The following is a 22,340-nucleotide window of genomic DNA, read 5'->3' on the forward strand; positions in this document are numbered from 1 at the left end:
AGAACGTACCCGGGAACCTCTCAGTGATACTAGAAGTAATGTTAGAACCTACCCGGGAACCTCTCAGTGATACTAGAAGTAATGTTAGAACGTACCCGGGAACCTCTCAGTGATACTAGAAGTAATGTTAGAACGTACCCGGGAACCTCTCAGTGATACTAGAAGTAATGTTAGAACGTACCCGGGAACCTCTCAGTGATACTAGAAGTAATGTTAGAACGTACCCGGGAACCTCTCAGTGATACTAGAAGTAATGTTAGAACGTACCCGGGAACCTCTCAGTGATACTAGAAGTAATGTTAGAACGTACCCGGGAACCTCTCAGTGATACTAGAAGTAATGTTAGAACGTACCCGGGAACCTCTCAGTGATACTAGAAGTAATGTTAGAACGTACCCGGGAACCTCTCAGTGATAAGAACATAAGAACATAAGAACGAAGGAACACTGCAGAAGGCCTACTGGCCCATGCGAGGCAGGTCCAAGTCTCCTACCGGCTTAAGCCAATGCACCCAACCTAGTCAGGTCAGGTCACATTGACTTAAGGGAGGAACACGGCAACCGACCTGGTAGCACAAGCTATCAGGTCCAACTCACACCCACCCACATCCACTCATGTATTTATCCAACCTATTTTTAAAGCTACACAACGTTCTGGCCTCTATAACTGTACTCGCGAGTTTGTTCCACTCATCCACAACTCTATTACCAAACCAGTACTTTCCTATATCCTTCCTGAATCTGAATTTTTCCAACTTAAAACCATTGCTGCGAGTCCTGTCTAGGCTAGATATTTTCAGCACACTATTTACATCCCCTTTATTTATTCCTGTCTTCCATTTATACACCTCGATCATATCCCCCCTAATTCTACGTCTTTCCAGAGAGTGCAGATTCAGGGCCCTTAGTCTATCCTCATAGGGAAGGTTTCTGATACATGGGATCAACTTTGTCATCCTCCTTTGTACATTTTCCAGAGAATTTATATCCATTCTGTAATACGGTGACCAAAACTGTGCAGCATAATCTAAATGAGGCCTAACCAAGGATGTATAGAGTTGAAGAACAACCTGAGGACTCCTATTATTTATGCTTCTTGATATGAAGCCAAGGATTGTATTAGCTTTATTGCGAACACTTATGCACTGTTGTCTTGGTTTCAGATTACTGCTAACCAGAACTCCTAAATCTTTTTCGCAATCCGTAATATTAAGATCTACTTTATTTAGTTTATATGTGGCATGATTATTGTCCTGTCCAACATTTAGAACTTTGCATTTGTCTATATTAAACTGCATCTGCCACTTCTCCGACCACTGCATCAGTCTATTCAAATCTTCCTGGAGTGCTCGAATGTCCTCGTCAGAATGAATTCGACGGCCTATTTTGGTGTCATCGGCAAACTTGCCGATGTCGCTCTTTATGCCCTCATCTATGTCGTTTATGTAGATTGTGAACAGCAGGGGGCCCAACACTGACCCCTGTGGAACACCGCTCGTGACGATTCCCCACTCTGATTTCTCCCCATTTATGCAAACTCTCTGCTGCCTATTTGTCAACCATGCCTCAATCCAGGAAAAAATTTCTCCTCCTATTCAATGTGCTTTAATTTTCCTCAATAGTCTCTGATGTGGGACCCTGTCAAAAGCCTTACTGAAGTCCATATACACAATATCATATTCATTACCATGATCTACCTCCTCAAATACCTTAGTGAAAAAAGTTAATAAATTCGTAAGGCAGGAACGCCCCTTTGTAAAACCATGCTGAGATTCGTTGATTAATTTATGCTTTTCAAGGTGGCTACGAACTGCCTCGGCAATTATTGATTCCATAAATTTTCCCACTATGGAGGTTAGGCTTATTGGTCTATAGTTCGAAGCTAAGGACCTGTCACCTGTTTTGAAAATAGGTATCACATTTTCCATTTTCCACTTATCTGGCACTATGCCAGTTTGTAGTGATATGTTGAAAAGATTAGCCAAAGGTGTGCTAAGCTCCTCTTTACATTCCTTTAGAACCCTTGCATACAGTTCATCAGGGCCTGGGAATTTGTTAGGTTTTAATTTATCTATTTGCCTAAGGACCATGTCACTTGTGACCCTAATCGTGCACAGTTTATTATCGTCCTGTTCTACATAATTTATCATTACTGGAATATAGCTGGTATCCTCCTGTGTAAAAACTGAGAGGAAGTATGTGTTAAAAATTCTACACATTTCCTTATCACTGTCAGTGAGCTGACCCGAGGAACTTTTGAGTGGGCCTATCTAGTCCCTGATCTTACTTCTGTATACCTGAAAGAATCCTTTTGGGTTAGTCTTCGATTCTCTTGCAACTTTAACCTCATAATCTCTTTTTACTTTTCTAGATACTAGAAGTAATGTTAGAACGTACCCGGGAACCTCTCAGTGATACTAGAAGTAATGTTTGAACGTACCCGGGAACCTCTCAGTGATACTAGAAATAATGTTAGAACGTACCCGGGAACCTCTCAGTGATACTAGAAGTAATGTTAGAACGTACCCGGGAACCTCTCAGTGATACTAGAAATAATGTTAGAACGTACCCGGGAACCTCTCAGTGATACTAGAAGTAATGTTAGAACGTACCCGGGAACCTCTCAGTGATACTAGAAGTATTGTTAGAACGTACCCGGGAACCTCTCAGTGATACTAGAAGTAATGTTAGAACGTACCCGGGAACCTCTCAGTGATACTAGAAGTAATGCTAGAACGTACCCGGGAACCTCTCAGTAATACTAGAAGTAATGCTAGAACGTACCCGGGAACCTCTAAGTGATACTAGAAGTAATGCTAGAACGTACCCGGGAACCTCTCAGTGATACTAGAAGTAATGTTAGAACGTACCCGGGAACCTCTCAGAGATACTAGAAGTAATGTTAGAACGTACCCGGGAACCTCTCAGTGATACTAGAAGTATTGTCAGAACGTACCCGGGAACCTCTCAGTGATACTTGAAGCAATGTTAGAACGTACCCGGGAACCTCTCAGTGATACTAGAAGTAATGTTAGAACTTACCCGGGAACCTCTCAGTGATACAAGAAGTAATGTTAGAACGTACCCGGGAACCTCTCAGTGATACTAGAAGTAATGTTAGAACGTACCCGGGAAACTCTCAGTGATACTAGAAGTAATGTTAGAACGTACCCGGGAACCTCTCAGTGATACTAGAAGTAATGTTAGAACGTACCCGGGAACCTCTCAGTGATACTAGAACTAATGTTAGAACGTACCCGGGAACCTCTCAGTGATACTAGAAGTATTGTTAGAACGTACCCGGGAACCTCTCAGTGATACTTGAAGCAATGTTAGAACGTACCCGGGAACCTTTCAGTGATACTAGAAGTAATGTTAGAACTTACCCGGGAACCTCTCAGTGATACTAGAAGTAATGTTAGAACGTACCCGGGAACCTCTCAGTGATACTAGAAGTAATGTTAGAACGTACCCGGGAACCTCTCAGTGATACTAGAAGTAATGTTAGAACGTACCCGGGAACCTCTCAGTGATACTAGAAGTAATGTTAGAACGTACCCGGGACCTCTCAGTGATACTAGAAGTAATGTTAGAACGTACCCGGGAACCTCTCAGTGATACTAGAAGTAATGTTAGAACGTACCCGGGAACCTCTCAGTGATACTAGAAGTAATGTTAGAACGTACCCGGGAACCTCTCAGTGATACTAGAAGTAATGTTAGAACGTACCCGGGAACCTCTCAGTGATACTAGAAGTAATGTTAGAACGTACCCGGGAACCTCTCAGTGATACTAGAAGTAATGATAGAACGTACCCGGGAACCTCTCAGTGATACTAGAAGTAATGTTAGAACGTACCCGGGAACCTCTCAGTGATACTAGAAGTAATGTTAGAACGTACCCGGTAACCTCTCAGTGATACTAGAAGTAATGTTAGAACGCATCCGGGACCCTTTCAGTGATACTAGAAGTAATGTTAGAACGTACCCGGGAACCTCTCAGTGATACTAGAAGTAATGTTAGAACGTACCCGGGAACCTCTCAGTGATACTAGAAGTAATGCGAGAACGTACACGGGAACCTCTCAGTGATACTAGAAGTAATGCTAGAACGTACCCGGGAACCTCTCAGTGACACTAGAAGTAATGCTAGAATGTACCCGAGAACCTCTCATTGATACTAGAAGTAATGTTAGAACGTACCCGGGAACCTCTCAGTGATACTAGAAGTAATGTTAGAACGTACCCGGGAATCTCTCAGTGATACTAGAAGTATTGTTAGAACGTACCCGGGAACCTCTCAGTGATACTTGAAGCAATGTTAGAACGTACCCGGGAACCTCTCAGTGATACTAGAAGTAATATTAGAACGTACCCGGGAACCTCTCAGTGATACTAGAAGTAATGTTAGAACGTACCCGGGAACCTCTCAGTGATACTAGAAGTAATGTTAGAACGTACCCGGTAACCTCTCAGTGATACTAGAAGTAATGTTAGAACGTACCCGGGAACCTCTCAGTGATACTAGAAGTAATGATAGAACGTACCCGGGAACCTCTCAGTGATACTAGAAGTAATGTTAGAACGTACCCGGGAACCTCTCAGTGATACTAGAAGTAATGTTAGAACGTACCCGGGAACCTCTCAGTGATACTAGAAGTAATGTTAGAACGTACCTGGGAACCTCTCAGTGATACTAGAAGTAATGTTAGAACGTACCCGGGAACCTCTCAGTGATACTAGAAGTAATGTTAGAACGTACCCGGGAACCTCTCAGTGATACTAGAAGTAATGTTAGAACGTACCCGGGAACCTCTCAGTGATACTAGAAGTATTGTTAGAACGTACCCGGGAACCTCTCAGTGATACTTGAAGCAATGTTAGAACGTACCCGGGAACCTTTCAGTGATACTAGAAGTAATGTTAGAACTTACCCGGGAACCTCTCAGTGATACTAGAAGTAATGTTAGAACGTACCCGGGAACCTCTCAGTGATACTAGAAGTAATGTTAGAACGTACCCGGGAACCTCTCAGTGATACTAGAAGTAATGTTAGAACGTACCCGGGAACCTCTCAGTGATACTAGAAGTAATGTTAGAACGTACCCGGGACCTCTCAGTGATACTAGAAGTAATGTTAGAACGTACCCGGGAACCTCTCAGTGATACTAGAAGTAATGTTAGAACGTACCCGGGAACCTCTCAGTGATACTAGAAGTAATGTTAGAACGTACCCGGGAACCTCTCAGTGATACTAGAAGTAATGTTAGAACGTACCCGGGAACCTCTCAGTGATACTAGAAGTAATGTTAGAACGTACCCGGGAACCTCTCAGTGATACTAGAAGTAATGATAGAACGTACCCGGGAACCTCTCAGTGATACTAGAAGTAATGTTAGAACGTACCCGGGAACCTCTCAGTGATACTAGAAGTAATGTTAGAACGTACCCGGTAACCTCTCAGTGATACTAGAAGTAATGTTAGAACGCATCCGGGACCCTTTCAGTGATACTAGAAGTAATGTTAGAACGTACCCGGGAACCTCTCAGTGATACTAGAAGTAATGTTAGAACGTACCCGGGAACCTCTCAGTGATACTAGAAGTAATGCGAGAACGTACACGGGAACCTCTCAGTGATACTAGAAGTAATGCTAGAACGTACCCGGGAACCTCTCAGTGATACTAGAAGTAATGCTAGAATGTACCCGGGAACCTCTCATTGATACTAGAAGTAATGTTAGAACGTACCCGGGAACCTCTCAGTGATACTAGAAGTAATGTTAGAACGTACCCGGGAATCTCTCAGTGATACTAGAAGTATTGTTAGAACGTACCCGGGAACCTCTCAGTGATACTTGAAGCAATGTTAGAACGTACCCGGGAACCTCTCAGTGATACTAGAAGTAATATTAGAACGTACCCGGGAACCTCTCAGTGATACTAGAAGTAATGTTAGAACGTACCCGGGAACCTCTCAGTGATACTAGAAGTAATGTTAGAACGTACCCGGTAACCTCTCAGTGATACTAGAAGTAATGTTAGAACGTACCCGGGAACCTCTCAGTGATACTAGAAGTAATGTTAGAACGTACCCGGGAACCTCTCAGTGATACTATAAGTAATGTTAGAACGTACCCGGGAACCTATCAGTGATACTAGAAGTAATGTTAGAAGGTACCCGGGAACCTCTCAGTGATACTAGAAGTAATGTTAGAACGGACCCGGGAACCTATCAGTGATACTAGAAGTAATGTTAGAACGTACCCGGGAACCTCTCAGTGATACTAGAAGTAATGTTAGAACGTACCCGGGAACCTCTCAGTGATACTAGAAGTAATGTTAGAACGTACCCGGGAACCTCTCAGTGATACTAGAAGTAATGTTAGAAAGTACCTGGGAACCTCTCAGTGATACTAGAAGTAATGTTAGAACGTACCCGGTAACGTCTCAGTGATACTAGAAGTAATGTTAGAACGTACCCGGGAACCTCTCAGTGATACTAGAAGTAATGTTAGAACGTACCCGGGAACCTCTCAGTGATACTAGAAGTAATGTTAGAACGTACCCAGGAACCTCTCAGTGATACTAGAAGTAATGTTAGAACGTACCCGGGAACCTCTCAGTGATACTAGAAGTAATGCTAGAACGTACCCGGGAACCTCTCAGTGATACTAGAAGTAATGCTAGAACTTACCCGGGAACCTCTCAGTGATACTAGAAGTAATGTTAGAACGTACCCGGGAACCTCTCAGTGATACTAGAAGTAATGTTAGAACGTACCCGGGAACCTCTCAGTGATACTAGAAGTAATGTTAGAACGTACCCGGGAACCTCTCAGTGATACTAGAAGTAATGTTAGAACGTACCCGGGAACCTCTCAGTGATACTAGAAGTAATGTTAGAACGTACCCGGGAACCTCTCAGTGATACTAGAAGTAATGTTAGAACGTCCCCTTGAACCCCTCAGTGATACTAGAAGTAATGATAGAACGTACCCGGGAACCCCTCAGTGATACTAGAAGTAATGTTAGAACGTACCCGGGAACCTCTCAGTGATACTAGAAGTAATGTTAGAACGTTCCCGGGAACCTCCCAGTGATAATAGAAGTAATGTTAGAACGTACCGGGGAACCCCTCAGTGATACTAGAAGTAATGTTAGAACGTACCCGGGAACCTCTCAGTGATACTAGAAGTAATGTTAGAACGTACCCGGGAACCTCTCAGTGATACTAGAAGTAATGTTAGAACGTACCCGGGAACCTCTCAGTGATACTAGAAGTAATGTTAGAACGTACCCGGGAACCTCTCAGTGATACTAGAAGTAATGTTAGAACGTACCCGGGAACCTCTCAGTGATACTAGAAGTATTGTTAGAACGTACCCGGGAACCTCTCAGTGATACTTGAAGCAATGTTAGAACGTACCCGGGAACCTCTCAGTGATACTAGAAGTAATGTTAGAACTTACCCGGGAACCTCTCAGTGATACTAGAAGTAATGTTAGAACGTACCCGGGAACCTCTCAGTGATACTAGAAGTAATGTTAGAACGTACCCGGGAACCTCTCAGTGATACTAGAAGTAATGTTAGAACGTACCCGGGAACCTATCAGTGATACTAGAAGTAATGCTAGAACGTACCCGGGAACCTCTCAGTGATACTAGAAGTAATGCTAGAACGTACCCGGGAACCTCTCAGTGATACTAGAAGTAATGCTAGAACGTACCCGGGAACCTCTCAGTGATACTAGAAGTAATGTTAGAACGTACCCGGGAACCTCTCAGTGATAGTAGAAGTAATGTTAGAACGTACCCGGGAACCTCTCAGTTATACTAGAAGTAATGTTAGAACGTACCCGGGAACCTCTCAGTGATACTAGAAGTAATGTTAGAACGTACCCGGGAACCTCTCAGTGATACTAGAAGTAATGTTAGAACGTACCCGGGAACCCCTCAGTGATACTAGAAGTAATGTTAGAACGTACCCGGGAACCCCTCAGTGATACTAGAAGTAATGTTAGAACGTACCCGGGAACCCCTCAGTGATACTAGAAGTAATGTTAGAACGTACCCATGAACCTCTCAGTGATACTAGAAGTAATGTTAGAACGTTCCCGGGAACCTCCCAGTGATACTAGAAGTAATGTTAGAACGTACCCGGGAACCTCTCAGTGATACTAGAAGTAATGTTAGAACGTACCCGGGAACCTCTCAGTGATACTAGAAGTAATGTTAGAACGTACCCGGGAACCTCTCAGTGATACTAGAAGTAATGTTAGAACGTACCCGGGAACCTCTCAGTGAAACTAGAAGTAATGTTAGAACGTACCCGGGAACCTCTCAGTGATACTAGAAGTAATGTTAGAACGTTCCCGGGAACCTCTCAGTGATACTAGAAGTAATGTTAGAACGTACCCGGGAACCTCTCAGTGATACTAGAAGTAATGTTAGAACGTACCAGGGAACCTCTCAGTGATACTAGAAGTAATGTTAGAACGTACCCGGGAACCTCTCAGTGATACTAGAAGTAATGTTTGAACGTACCCGGGAACCTATCAGTGATACTAGAAGTAATGTTAGAACGTACCCGGGAACCTCTCAGTGATACTAGAAGTAATGTTAGAACGTACCCGGGAACCTCTCAGTGATACTAGAAGTAATGTTAGAACGTACCCGGGAACCTCTCAGTGATACTAGAAGTAATGTTAGAACGTACCCGGGAACCTCTCAGTGATACTAGAAGTAATGTTAGAACGTACCCGGGAACCTCTCAGTGATACTAGAAGTAATGTTAGAACGTACCCGGGAACCTCTCAGTGATACTAGAAGTAATGTTAGAACGTACCCGGGAACCTCTCAGTGATACTAGAAGTAATGTTAGAACGTACCCGGGAACCTCTCAGTGATACTAGAAGTAATGTTAGAACGTACCCGGGAACCTCTCAGTGATACTAGAAGTAATGTTAGAACGTACCCGGGAACCTCTCAGTGATACTAGAAGTAATGTTAGAACGTACCCGGGAACCTCTCAGTGATACTAGAAGTAATGTTAGAACGTACCCGGGAACCTCTCAGTGATACTAGAAGTAATGTTAGAACGTACCCGGGAACCTCTCAGTGATACTAGAAGTAATGCTAGAACGTACCCGGGATCCTCTCAGTGATACTAGAAGTAATGCTAGAACGTACCCGGGAACCTCTCAGTGATACTAGAAGTAATGCTAGAACGTACCCGGGAACCTCTCAGTGATACTAGAAGTAATGTTAGAACGTACCAGGGAACCTCTCAGTGATACTAGAAGTAATGTTAGAACGTTCCCGGGAACCTCTCAGTGATACTAGAAGTAATGTTAGAACGTACCCGGGAACCTCTCATTGATACTAGAAGTAATGTTAGAACGTACCCGGGAACCTCTCAGTGATACTAGAAGTAATGCTAGAACGTACCCGGGAACCTCTCAGTGATACTAGAAGTAATGCTAGAACGTACCCGGGAACCTCTCAGTGATACTAGAAGTAATGTTAGAACGTACCCGGGAACCTCTCAGTGATACTAGAAGTAATGTTAGAACGTACCCGGGAACCTCTCAGTGATACTAGAAGTAATGTTAGAAGGTACCCGGGAACCTCTCAGTGATACTAGAAGTAATGTTATAACGTACCCGGGAACCTCTCAGTGATACTAGAAGTAATGTTAGAACGTACCTGGGAACCTCTCAGTGATACTAGAAATAATGTTAGAACGTACCCGGGAACCTCTCAGTGATACTAGAAGTTATGTTAGAACGTACCCGGGAACCTCTCAGTGATACTAGAAGTAATGTTAGAACGTACCCGGGAACCTCTCAGTGATACTAGAAGTAATGTTAGAACGTACCCGGGAACCTCTCAGTGATACTAGAAGTAATGTTAGAACGTACCCGGGAACCTTTCAGTGATACTAGAAGTAATGTTAGAACGTACCCGGGAACCTCTCAGTGATACTAGAAGTAATGCTAGAACGTACCCGGGATCCTCTCAGTGATACTAGAAGTAATGCTAGAACGTACCCGGGAACCTCTCAGTGATACTAGAAGTAATGCTAGAACGTACCCGGGAACCTCTCAGTGATACTAGAAGTAATGTTAGAACGTACCCGGGAACCTCTCAGTGATACTAGAAGTAATGTTAGAACGTACCCGGGAACCTCTCAGTGATACTAGAAGTATTGTTAGAACATACCCGGGAACCTCTCAGTGATACTTGAAGCAATGTTAGAGTGTACCCGGGAACCTCTCAGTGATACTAGAAGCAATGTTAGAACTTACCCGGGAACCTCTCAGTGATACTAGAAGTAATGTTAGAACGTACCCGGGAACCTGTCAGTGATACTAGAAGTAATGTTAGAACGTACCCGGGAACCTATCAGTGATACTAGAAGTAATGTTAGAACGTACCCGGGAACCTCTCATTGGAACTAGAAGTAATGTTAGAACGTACCCGGGAACCTCTCAGTGATACTAGAAGTAATGTTAGAACGTACCCGGGAACCTGTCAGTGATACTAGAAGTAATGTTAGAACGTACCCGGGAACCTCTCATTGATACTAGAAGTAATGTTAGAACGTACCCGGGAACCTCTCAGTGATACTAGAAGTAATGCTAGAATGTACCAGGGAACCTCTCAGTGATACTAGAAGTAATGCTAGAACGTACCCGGGAACCTCTCAGTGATACTAGAAGTAATGTTAGAACGTACCTGGGAACTTCTCAGTGATACTAGAAGTAATGTTAGAACATACCCGGGAACCTCTCAGTGATACTAGAAGTAATGTTAGAACGTACCCGGGAACCTCTCAGTGATACTAGAAGTAATGTTAGAACGTACCCGGGAACCTATCAGTGATACTAGAAGTAATGTTAGAACGTACCCGGGAACCTTTCAGTGATACTAGAAGTAATGTTAGAACGTACCCGGGAACCTCTCAGTGATACTAGAAGTAATGCTAGAACGTACCCGGGATCCTCTCAGTGATACTAGAAGTAATGCTAGAACGTACCCGGGAACCTCTCAGTGATACTAGAAGTAATGCTAGAACGTACCCGGGAACCTCTCAGTGATACTAGAAGTAATGTTAGAACGTACCCGGGAACCTCTCAGTGATACTAGAAGTAATGTTAGAACGTACCCGGGAACCTCTCAGTGATACTAGAAGTATTGTTAGAACATACCCGGGAACCTCTCAGTGATACTTGAAGCAATGTTAGAGTGTACCCGGGAACCTCTCAGTGATACTAGAAGCAATGTTAGAACTTACCCGGGAACCTCTCAGTGATACTAGAAGTAATGTTAGAACGTACCCGGGAACCTCTCAGTGATACTAGAAGTAATGTTAGAACGTACCCGGGAACCTATCAGTGATACTAGAAGTAATGTTAGAACGTACCCGGGAACCTCTCATTGGAACTAGAAGTAATGTTAGAACGTACCCGGGAACCTCTCAGTGATACTAGAAGTAATGTTAGAACGTACCCGGGAACCTGTCAGTGATACTAGAAGTAATGTTAGAACGTACCCGGGAACCTCTCATTGATACTAGAAGTAATGTTAGAACGTACCCGGGAACCTCTCAGTGATACTAGAAGTAATGCTAGAATGTACCCGGGAACCTCTCAGTGATACTAGAAGTAATGCTAGAACGTACCCGGGAACCTCTCAGTGATACTAGAAGTAATGTTAGAACGTACCTGGGAACTTCTCAGTGATACTAGAAGTAATGTTAGAACATACCCGGGAACCTCTCAGTGATACTAGAAGTAATGTTAGAACGTACCCGGGAACCTCTCAGTGATACTAGAAGTAATGTTAGAACGTACCCGGGAACCTCTCAGTGATACTAGAAGTAATGTTAGAACATACCTGGGAACCTCTCAGTGATACTAGAAGTAATGTTAGAACGTACCCGGGAACCTCTCAGCGATACTAGAAGTAACGTTAGAACGTACCCGGGAACCTCTCAGTGATACTAGAAGTAATGTTAGAACGTACCCGGGAACCTCTCAGTGATACTAGAAGTAATGTTAGAACGTACCCGGGAACCTCTCAGTGATACTAGAAGTAATGTTAGAACGTACCCAGGAACCTCTCAGTGATACTAGAAGTAATGTTAGAACGTACCCGGGAACCTCTCAGTGATACTAGAAGTAGTGTTAGTGTCAGCATAGTTGCTGATCCCTGTATTCCCTGTATTATATAGCATAGCATATTAGTATCATCCATGTGCTTTAGATATGAGATCCCTTGTAGGCCTGTGGCTTTGTGTGACGTCACGGGATGCACATGTGTAGGCTCATATCTCTGCCCTGCTTTCACTCGGTGGCAGACCATTCAGCAGACAGGCAAGGCAGCTGGGCTCCATCCCTCACCATCTCAGACTGACAATATATAGTTACCATCCTACAAGTGTGTCTACCTTCAACCTACGATATCTCCATTTAAGAACCCTTACGATAAATGGTGGCATCGGAGGGCCTGTAATTCTGACGATTACAGCGATTTCTGGAGATAAAATTGTCGACCAGCAAGACGGCCATTTCACATCACCAGTAGGCCTACCGAGGTTCACCCCAGCCAGCTACCTCAAGTCAGCTACTCGCCCAAGCTCCTACCAGCTTCTACATTATTCACTGGTCAGTCTCTTTGTATTAGTGTATCTGCTTATTTGCATCACTCCCGAGGGGTTGACCCGAGTTTGCAAAATAAGCCAGCTTCCAGTCTGTGGTGGGGGAGTCAGAACAACCGAGCCCAGTCGAGCCTAGTCTACTCCATCCAATTATTTTGCCTGCCAAGCCAGCTTCCACCCCTGCTGTGCTCATCGTGTGAAGTTATCAAGCTATTCTGTGTGAAGAGTTATGATAAGCCAGCTAGTAACTAACCCAGGTGTCTTACCCCAGTACTCGAGCAAGCCACGTGAGTAGTCTTCATCGCTTGTGATTCAAGCTCCAAGCATTTTGAGTGCTCCTTTTCATCCTTGTGGTGTTGTAGTATTTCGTGGGTTTATTTTAAGCCAGCCGGCTTAGAATTATCTTCGCGGCAGTGTGGGTGTTCTCAGTGAGGCTTACGACGTTCAACCCATAAGCCCAGCCACTCATGATCACGTGTGTCGCACCATTGCTGGTCTCAGCCCTGTTAACCCACAAACCCAACTACAGTCAGCCATTACCCACTCACTTCATCAGTGTTTTGGTGCTCTACTAAGGGTTGTAGCACCATATTTTAAGGACCACATAGGGGGTCAAGAGCTAGAGTGTGTTCACGCCACCTTTATAAAGCCTCCTGTGTGTTTGTCTTCGTCGATTTAAGCGCAATTCTACGATCACCTGTGCAGAGGACAGCAGCAAGACGATATAAACATTCCCCTACTCTCCACTATCATCAGCCTCAATTTTTTCTTCAAGTGTTACAGCGATAATATTTTTTTTAGAGACATTTGCGAGTGTTGAGACATTTTTTTTTTCTATGTTCCCAGTGATTTTTCTCTTAGTGACATTCAGTGACTCTTGATCAGACTCATTGTTTATCATGTACTGATTGCATTAATTTCTTTTAATCTCCTTCATTCAGTGTTAATTTTCGTGCATTATCTTATGTCTGTTGTGTTGTGTGTCTTTTTATACACTTGAAGTAAGTACTTAGTGTTTTTCCTTTGTTGTGTGTGCAACATATGAGCAGTATAGAATTTGTGTTTACACTTCAGAATCACCTTGTGTTCTCAGTATTCCAGTGAAGTATTTCAGTAATTTTTCACCTCATATTCTGCATCACAACTCAGTGTTGTCTGTTATTTTTTTTTTCTTCCCAGCATTTGTGTATTTTTATTTTTGTTCCCTGTGTTGAACATTCTTGTGTTCATATTCTTTCCATTTAGCCAGTGTCTAATTTGTCTTATTTCCACAGACAATAGTGCCATTATTTTGTTCAAACAAGAAATAATTTTTTACAAAATTTTTCACACATCAAGTTTCTTTGCAAGAAATCCCAGTATTGTGTTATATTGATGTGTTGTGTTCTGTATCACTGTAAGTGTTAAAACTTGTTTTGTTATGTGTTTTTGCACCTATTAATTTTCATGTTTTATTGAACAAATTCACTCTTAGTGCAATTTTTAAGTTCTCCTTTTAAAGTAAATTGTTCTTTTGCTTGTTAAGTGTTGTTTAAGTGCAGTTAAGAGTTAAAGTGTTCATTCCTTGATATATTTCTTTTCTTGAGTGTGTAATAATTTTTTTTATTATTGCACATTGACTCATTTTTGCAATAATTCTTGTGCAAATATTGTGTTGCTATTAAAGTTTCCTTGCAGAAAATTTTATGAAGTACTTGTTGATTAGCAATTGTTAATTTGATATATTGCTACAGTTTATTACAGTGCAGTTTCTTATGCTCTGTTCTGTGCATAGTATTTTATTCTGTCTGTGTCATTTTATTTTTATTTCAGTGAATTGTGTGTCTGTTTTAATTTTTGCACAAGTTTATTGAGTCTATTTTATCATTTTATTGTGTATTTCCCTGTGGCATTGAAAGTAAAGACAATTCACTGTGCCATTCATTCAATTTAAAGTAAAAGTTGAGCATATTAGATTTGAGCAAAGTACAAGTTCTCTTCATTTTCAGTGTTGTTCATTCAGTTGCATATTTTTCTTGTGTGAGTTCTTTGCTTACTGTGTAACCTGTCAATTTTTAATTACTTATGCAGAATCATTAAGCATTTTCTTCCCGTTTAAGCTTATTGTGTCATTCTCTTCATTTTTCTTGTCTTTATGTCCTTCAGTAAGTTCACTAAGATGTCCCAGTCACTTTTGAACGTTCACTTAGTGTATCATTCCAGTCAAAGTCAATATGAATCAGTCCACAGTACCAACATTCCCTTACTGACTGAAAGACAATACCTAGCCCTTGAGCAATGTGTTTGTTCTCACAGCTTGTATCTGAGATTTGTCAAAGTGCTGCGAAATGTGAAGTTCAGATTAAGTTCCTATAGATCCGTGAATTACTTATTAACGTAGCCGAGCGGTCAGGCACTAGTAACTCTGTCACTCCCATCTGTGTTCCACCTACATCTTCAGACTTGCAGGATAGTGTTCCGTTGCCTCAAGTGTCCGGGGACACTCAGACTGCCTTGAGTGCACAGCCTATCCCTGCAATGACTGCTAGTTCGAGTAGTAGTTTCTCCACAGGGGATGCCTTGTCAGAAAACGATTACTTGAAACTAGTAATGCCATCTCTTGTTGATGTGACATGCTGTCTGCAGAAAGACGTCTCTGTTACTGCTAGTGTTCTCACTAGAGTGTCTGTTGTTGTTCCTAATGTTCCAGATTGTGATCCCATCCTAGTTGACAGTAATCAGTGCATTGTTAGAAGTTATTTCTCGAGTAACTTTCACATGTTAACGTTTGTAAGTGTAGTTTCTTTATAGTTGATACCTCGTGTCACTGTGTGCGACTCAGAATATCAGCATTGTTGACCGTGTTCATTTAATTTCTCCTGTGCTTGCAGTTTGAGATAGTAGATTCGTTCTCCCTTGCTCATATTGCGTGTTATAGCGTTAATTTTTTCAACCGGGGGGAGTCATCCACTCCACCGAGTTTGTTCATTCCTCCAGTAAGAAAGAACTGTTACCTTTATTCCAGAACAAACAGCCTACTGGAAGGTTAGCCAGATGGACCTTGACTATCCAAGAGTTCAATCCCACTTTTGAAAATTTACCTGGCAAGTCGAATGTAGTCGCAGATGCTTTATCGCGACACGTTAGTGTAGTTACTGCAGATCCTCCATTTACTGTCGAGGATGTCAAAAATGCCCAAAGAACCGATCCCTTGTGTTCTGGTGTGATTCGATTCCTGCTCCAGGAAGATCTTATTCTTACTGTGAAGCCACTGGCACCCATTAGTGACTTTGTAATGAGCCAAGAATTACTGTATCGAATAGTTGAGTTAAGTACTCCTAGCAGACGAATTAGTAATTCCACAGTCACTAGTGATTGTAGCTGTATCTTTTGTAGATACTCGTTCAGACTGTCCTCAGTCAAGGCATGTGTTAGCCATTGCAGAGGAATTCGATCCTCCCAGAGATGATAACCATTCTGCATACGTAAACCTTACCCTCGCAGAATTGGGTTTAAGTGTAAACAGCCTGCATAATTAGATGTCCGAGATGAATCAAATTATCAACTGTGTGTTTTGTCATTAGTTGATCAGTTGTCAGAAATTTTCGTGTTCACGTTCCCTCCGTATTCTGAGAATTTGACAGTAATAGCCTGAGTGCACCGGATGCTTTTGCTGTTAATTTCACCTTGTATATATATATATTTATTCTTCCTCAGAATCCGTAAGAGTGCATGAATACAGATCGATCGATCAATTCCACCCATATTGTACAATGATTTGTTCTTATAGTTTGTAATGCATTACGTTAAAACTCATTACGTTAACACCCATTACGTCAAAATCATGTTGTACCATCCATTAGTTCTAAGTTATATATGAATTTGTTATTGTATAGAATCAGCCCAGAACCGCCTGCCTGTTCAGCCTATAGTATAGTAGTGTATGTCGGGACGACATACGTAACATGACCGAGCTGTCAGCATAGTTGCTGATCCCTGTATTCCCTGTATTATATAGCATAGCATATTAGTATCATCCATGTGCTTTAGATACGAGATCCCTTGTAGGCCTGTGGCTTTGTGTGACGTCACGGGATGCACATGTGTAGGCTCATATCTCTGCCCCGCTCTCACTCGGCGGCAGACCATTCAGCAGACAGGCAAGGCAGCTGGGCTCCATCCCTCACCATCTCAGACTGACAATATATAGTTACCATCCTACAAGTGTGTCTACCTTCAACCTACGATATCTCCATTTGAGGACCCTTACGATATTAGAACGTACCCGGGAACCTCTCAGTGATACTAGAAGTAATGTTAGAACGTACCCGGGAACCTCTCAGTGATACTAGAAGTAATGTTAGAACATACCCGGGAGCCTCTCAGTGATACTAGAAGTAATGTTAGAACGTACCCGGGAACCTCTCAGTGATACTAGAAGTAATGTTAGAATGTATCCGGGAACCTCTCAGTGATACTAGAAGTAATGTTAGAACATACCCGGGAACCTCTCAGTGATACTAGAAGTAATGCTAGAACGTACCCGGGAACCTCTCAGTGATACTAGAAGTAATGTTAGAACGTACCCGGGAACCTCTCAGTGATACTAGAAGTAATGTTAGAACGTACCCGGGAACCTCTCAGTGATACTAGAAGTAATGTTAGAACGTACCCGAGAACCTCTCAGTGATACTAGAAGTAATGTTAGAACGTACCCGGGAACCTCTCAGTGATACTAGAAGTAATGCTAGAACGTACCTGGGAACCTTCAATAAACCACTGTAAGGTGGGAGAGTGACCACTGTAGAGAGAGTGACGAGGTTGACAACTTATCTTGACCAGTTCTGTTGGCTCATAGATCTCTCTGGCACCCACCAACACCGGCGGCGTCAGTGGTTCTCCTGAGAACGAACCAGATACTAGGTGAACCAGGCACTATATGACAGAGTCTGGTTTAGAAAGACACGTAAGCAAACACTCTGACGTGTCTTTCTAAACCAACTTGTCGGTATTTATTACCACGGTTTATACCATGACAGAGTCTAAATGATATGCACAAACTTGTGTTTTCTTGGACTCAGAACAGACTTTAATGATCTTAGGAGCATAAGTTAAAATGGATAATTAACAAGATACAATGGTTTTAAGGATTGATTGAGTGAGGGACCTCTAGTCGATGTTTGAATTTCATTGGATGTGCTTACTACAACAGCGCTCATAACCGTAAGTTAACGGTAGATGCACCAAACCATACCACGGGTGGGGTTTGAACCCGCGATCAGAGAGTCTCAAAACTCAAGACCGTCGCGGGTTCAAACCCCACCCGTGGTATGGTTTTTTAGCAATCGTGTCATTACGATTTCGTGAATTAGATGCACCAAGGCTTCACCACCCAGATATGCTCCAGCTCTGAGCTTCACTGGCCTGAAGAATGCGCTCCAGGGCACTAGCATTTATTCATACCGCCCAGCATGCAACATCAGGGGTAAGCCAGCCGAAGGTCTCGGGTAGATGACCGAAAGCTACAGTGGTGGGTCATTATATAACTAAGACCCGAAGGCACTCTGACACACCAGCTGCCTTCTTCCCACGGACACTCTGACACACCAGCTGCCTTCTTCTCACGGACACTCTGAAACACCAGCTGCCTTCTTCCCACGGACACTCTGACACACCAGCTGCCTTCTTCTCACGGACACTCTGAAACACCAGCTGCCTTCTTCCCACGGGCACTCTGAAACACCAGCTGCCTTCTTCTCACGGACACTCTGAAACACCAGCTGCCTTCTTCCCACGGGCACTCTGAAACACCAGCTGCCTTCTTCTCACGGACACTCTGAAACACCAGCTGCCTTCTTCCCACGGGCACTCTGAAACACCAGCTGCCTTCTTCTAACGGACACTCTGAAACACCAGCTGCCTTCTTCCCACGGGCACTCTGAAACACCAGCTGCCTTCTTCTCACGGGCACTCTGAAACATCATCTGCCTTCTTCCCACTTACACTCTGAAACACCAACTGCCTTCCTCTCACTGGCACTCTGAAACACCAGCTGCCTTCTTCTCACGGACACTCTGAAACACCAGCTGCCTTCTTCTCACGGGCACTCTGAAACACCAGCTGCCTTCTTCCCACTTACACTCTGAAACACCAGCTGCCTTCCTCTCACTGGCACTCTGAAACACCAGCTGCCTTCTTCTCACGGACACTCTGAAACACCAGCTGCCTTCTTCTCACGGGCACTCTGAAACACCAGCTGCCTTCTTCCCACGGACACTCTGAAACACCAGCTGCCTTCCTCTCACTGGCACTCTGAAACACCAGCTGCCTTCTTCTCACGGACACTCTGAAACACCAGCTGCCTTCTTCCCACGGGCACTCTGAAACACCAGCTGCCTTCTTCTCACGGGCACTCTGAAACACCAGCTGCCTTCTTCTCACGGACACTCTGAAACACCAGCTGCCTTCTTCTCACGGACACTCTGAAACACCAGCTGCCTTCTTCCCACGGGCACTCTGAAACACCAGCTGCCTTCTTTTCACGGGCACTCTGAAACATCATCTGCCTTCTTCCCACTTACACTCTGAAACACCAGCTGCCTTCCTCTCACTGGCACTCTGAAACACCAGCTGCCTTCTTCTCACGGACACTCTGAAACACCAGCTGCCTTCTTCTCACGGGCACTCTGAAACACCAGCTGCCTTCTTCCCACTTACACTCTGAAACACCAGCTGCCTTCCTCTCACTGGCACTCTGAAACACCAGCTGCCTTCTTCTCACGGACACTCTGAAACACCAGCTGCCTTCTTCTCACGGGCACTCTGAAACACCAGCTGCCTTCTTCCCACGGACACTCTGAAACACCAGCTGCCTTCTTCCCACGGACACTCTGAAACATCAGCTGCCTTCTTCCCACGGACACTCTGAAACACCAGCTGCCTTCTTCCCACGGACACTCTGAAACACCAGCTGCCTTCTTCTCACGGGCACTCTGAAACACCAGCTGCCTTCTTCCCACGGACACTCTGAAACACCAGCTGCCTTCTTCCCACGGACACTCTGAAACATCAGCTGCCTTCTTCCCACGGACACTCTGAAACACCAGCTGCCTTCTTTCCACGGACACTCTGAAACATCAGCTGCCTTCTTCCCACGTACACTCTGAAACACCAGCTGCCTTCTTCCCACGGACAGTGAAACACCAGATGCCTTCTTCCCACGGACAGTGAAACACCAAATGCCTTCTTCCCCTCATCTGTTCGCTAATTCTTCTAATGTTTCAATCATCCGTCTGCCCTCACGTAACATCTCCCAAATTTCTAAATATATTCACCTCCTCCATACTTCATTCCAATCTACGTTCAATCTTTCACGTTACAGACATTATCTTGTTAATTTCACGTATTTCTTAAAACTTTTCCCTAGCAACTCTTCCAAACCCTGCAACTCTTAAGTCTAACGTCTCAAGTTTAACGTCGCAAGTCTAACGTCGCAAGTCTAACGTCGTATGTTAACGTTACTTTTTACAGAGACCCACAAGGTAGTGCAGTAGATAATCCACTGGCCCAGTTCTGGCTCATTTTTTGTTATGGAATACTTCGAGAGTGAACCACTAACCCTGACATTACTGTCTGATCAGTTGTGGTTGAGATCTGTAGAGTGAATGTAGTGGAGGACTTTCTTGTTTCTCCAAAATCATAAATAATATTTCGAGACCTTCCTCGGCAAATTAAATCACTTTTAACGTCTCAACAAACTCGAATGATGACATGAAGGTAATGGTTCCTTACCTTCGGGGGCCCCCGGAAGGGCCCCAGAAGCCACTTTATTCCCATTGCTTAATAATTTTGGGTCTACTGTATGAGAAGGGGTTTTTAAAAATAAGAATATTAATATAGTTTAATTCATTACAAAATAATATTTAAAATAAAAATTAAAAGGATATTAAAGTATGATGTAGGCCTAGCACGGCTGGTTGTCATGGTGACCCTATAACAGTTCAAGTGAAACATTTGTAGACGATACTCCCCTCAAGGAAGGTTCCTTGATGTTGGTGAGGGGCTCTTGATTTAGGGAATTGGATCTGTGCTCCAGTTCCCCGAATTAAGCCTGAATGCCTTCCACATCCCCCCCCCCAGGCGCTGTATAATCTTCCGGGTTTAGCGCTTCCCCCTTGATTATAATAATAATAATAATAATGTAGACGATACTACCACAGACTGACCCTTGTGGAACGCCGCTCGTCACAGGCGCCCAATCTGACACCTCGTCACGTACCATCACTTGTTGCTTCCTTCCTTTCAGTTACGTATTCTCTGATCCATTGCAGTGCCTTTCCTGTTATTCCTACCTGCTCCTCAAGCTTTAACGCTAATCTCTTGTGCGGCACTGTGTCGACACCTTCTTACAGTCCAAAAAATGCAATCTACCCACTCCTCTCTCTCTCCTGCCCTACTGCTGTCGCCTTGTCGTAAAACTCCAGTAGGTTTGTGACGCAGGATTTCCCTTCCCTGAAACCGAGTTGACTATCGTGAATATGCTCATTCATTTCTAGGTGCTCCAACACTTTTCCTGATAAGCTTCTTTAAGACTTTGAATGCCATACAGGTCAGTGACACTGGTCTGTAGTTCAATGGTACCTGTCTCCTTTCTTAACAACTGGGACTGCATTTACTGTCTTCCATACTTCATGCAGCCATCCTGTTTCGATAGATATGTTGAACATTGTTGTTACTGGTACACAGGGCGCCTCTGCTTCCTTTGAGGTAGCTAGCTCACTTAGCAGCCTCTTCACCTCCTCCTCTGTTGTGTTTAGTGCGTCCAGCATTTGCTTATGTACCCTACCATCCCAGTTTGCTGAGGTCCTGTCTGTTTCCCCTGAAAATACTTCCTTCAATCTCGTGTTGAACTCTTCACAAATTTCTCGGTCCGTCCTCAGTTTGATTACCTGGTCTTTGACTGTTGTTTTCCTCCTGATGTGGTTGTACAACAGTTTTGGGTCAAATTTGGCTTTCGATGCTATGTCTTTCTCGTATTGCCGCCAAGTTTCCCTCCTTATCCACACACATGCGTTTCTGGCACTTCGGCTAATCTCCTCGTTTTCCTGGGTCCTTTGTTTTCTATACTTTTTCCATTCTCTAGCACACTTAGTTTTGGCCTCTTTACACTTTTGGCTGAACCAAGAGCTCATTCTGGTGTATGTCTGTGTGTGTACTCACCTAACTGTACTCACCAAATTGTGGTTTCAGGGGTTGGGTCCACTCTCTCCCTGCTCCATGACCTTATCATACCTCTTCTTAATGCTATGTATGGATTCTGCCTCCACTACATCACATTCCAGACTATTCCACTTCCTGGCAACTCTGTGACTGAAGAAATACTTCCTAACATCCCTGTGATTTATCTGAGTTTTCAACTTTCAACTGTGACCCCTTGTTGCTGGAGTTTACCTGGAGTTTACCTGGAGAGAGTTCCGGGGGTCAACGCCCCCGCGGTCCGGTCTGTGGCCAGGCCTCCTGGTGGATCAGAGCCTGATCAACCAGGCTGTTACTGCTGGCTACACGCAAACCAACGTACGAGCCACAGCCAGGCTGGTCAGGAGCAGACTTTAGGTGCTTGTCCAGTGCCAGGGGTCTGTTGGTAATCCCCCTTATGTATGCTAGGAGGCAGTTGAGCAGTCTCGGGCCCCTGACACTTATTG

General features: G+C 43.8%; 1 protein-coding gene across 1 annotated transcript in view; it reads right to left on the reverse strand.

The window, feature by feature from the left end:
* LOC128694353 (uncharacterized) overlaps positions 1–22,340 on the reverse strand; it is a 276,301-nt gene that overhangs the window by 91,945 nt on the left and 162,016 nt on the right. The window contains exon 4 of the mRNA XM_070093513.1: positions 17,398–17,540. Within this exon, the coding sequence (XP_069949614.1) occupies positions 17,398–17,540 (143 nt within the window). The remainder of the gene's footprint in view (positions 1–17,397; positions 17,541–22,340) is intronic.

This window comes from Cherax quadricarinatus, chromosome 43, assembly GCF_038502225.1.
Source record: "Cherax quadricarinatus isolate ZL_2023a chromosome 43, ASM3850222v1, whole genome shotgun sequence".
In the NCBI taxonomy this organism is placed as follows: domain Eukaryota; kingdom Metazoa; phylum Arthropoda; class Malacostraca; order Decapoda; family Parastacidae; genus Cherax; species Cherax quadricarinatus.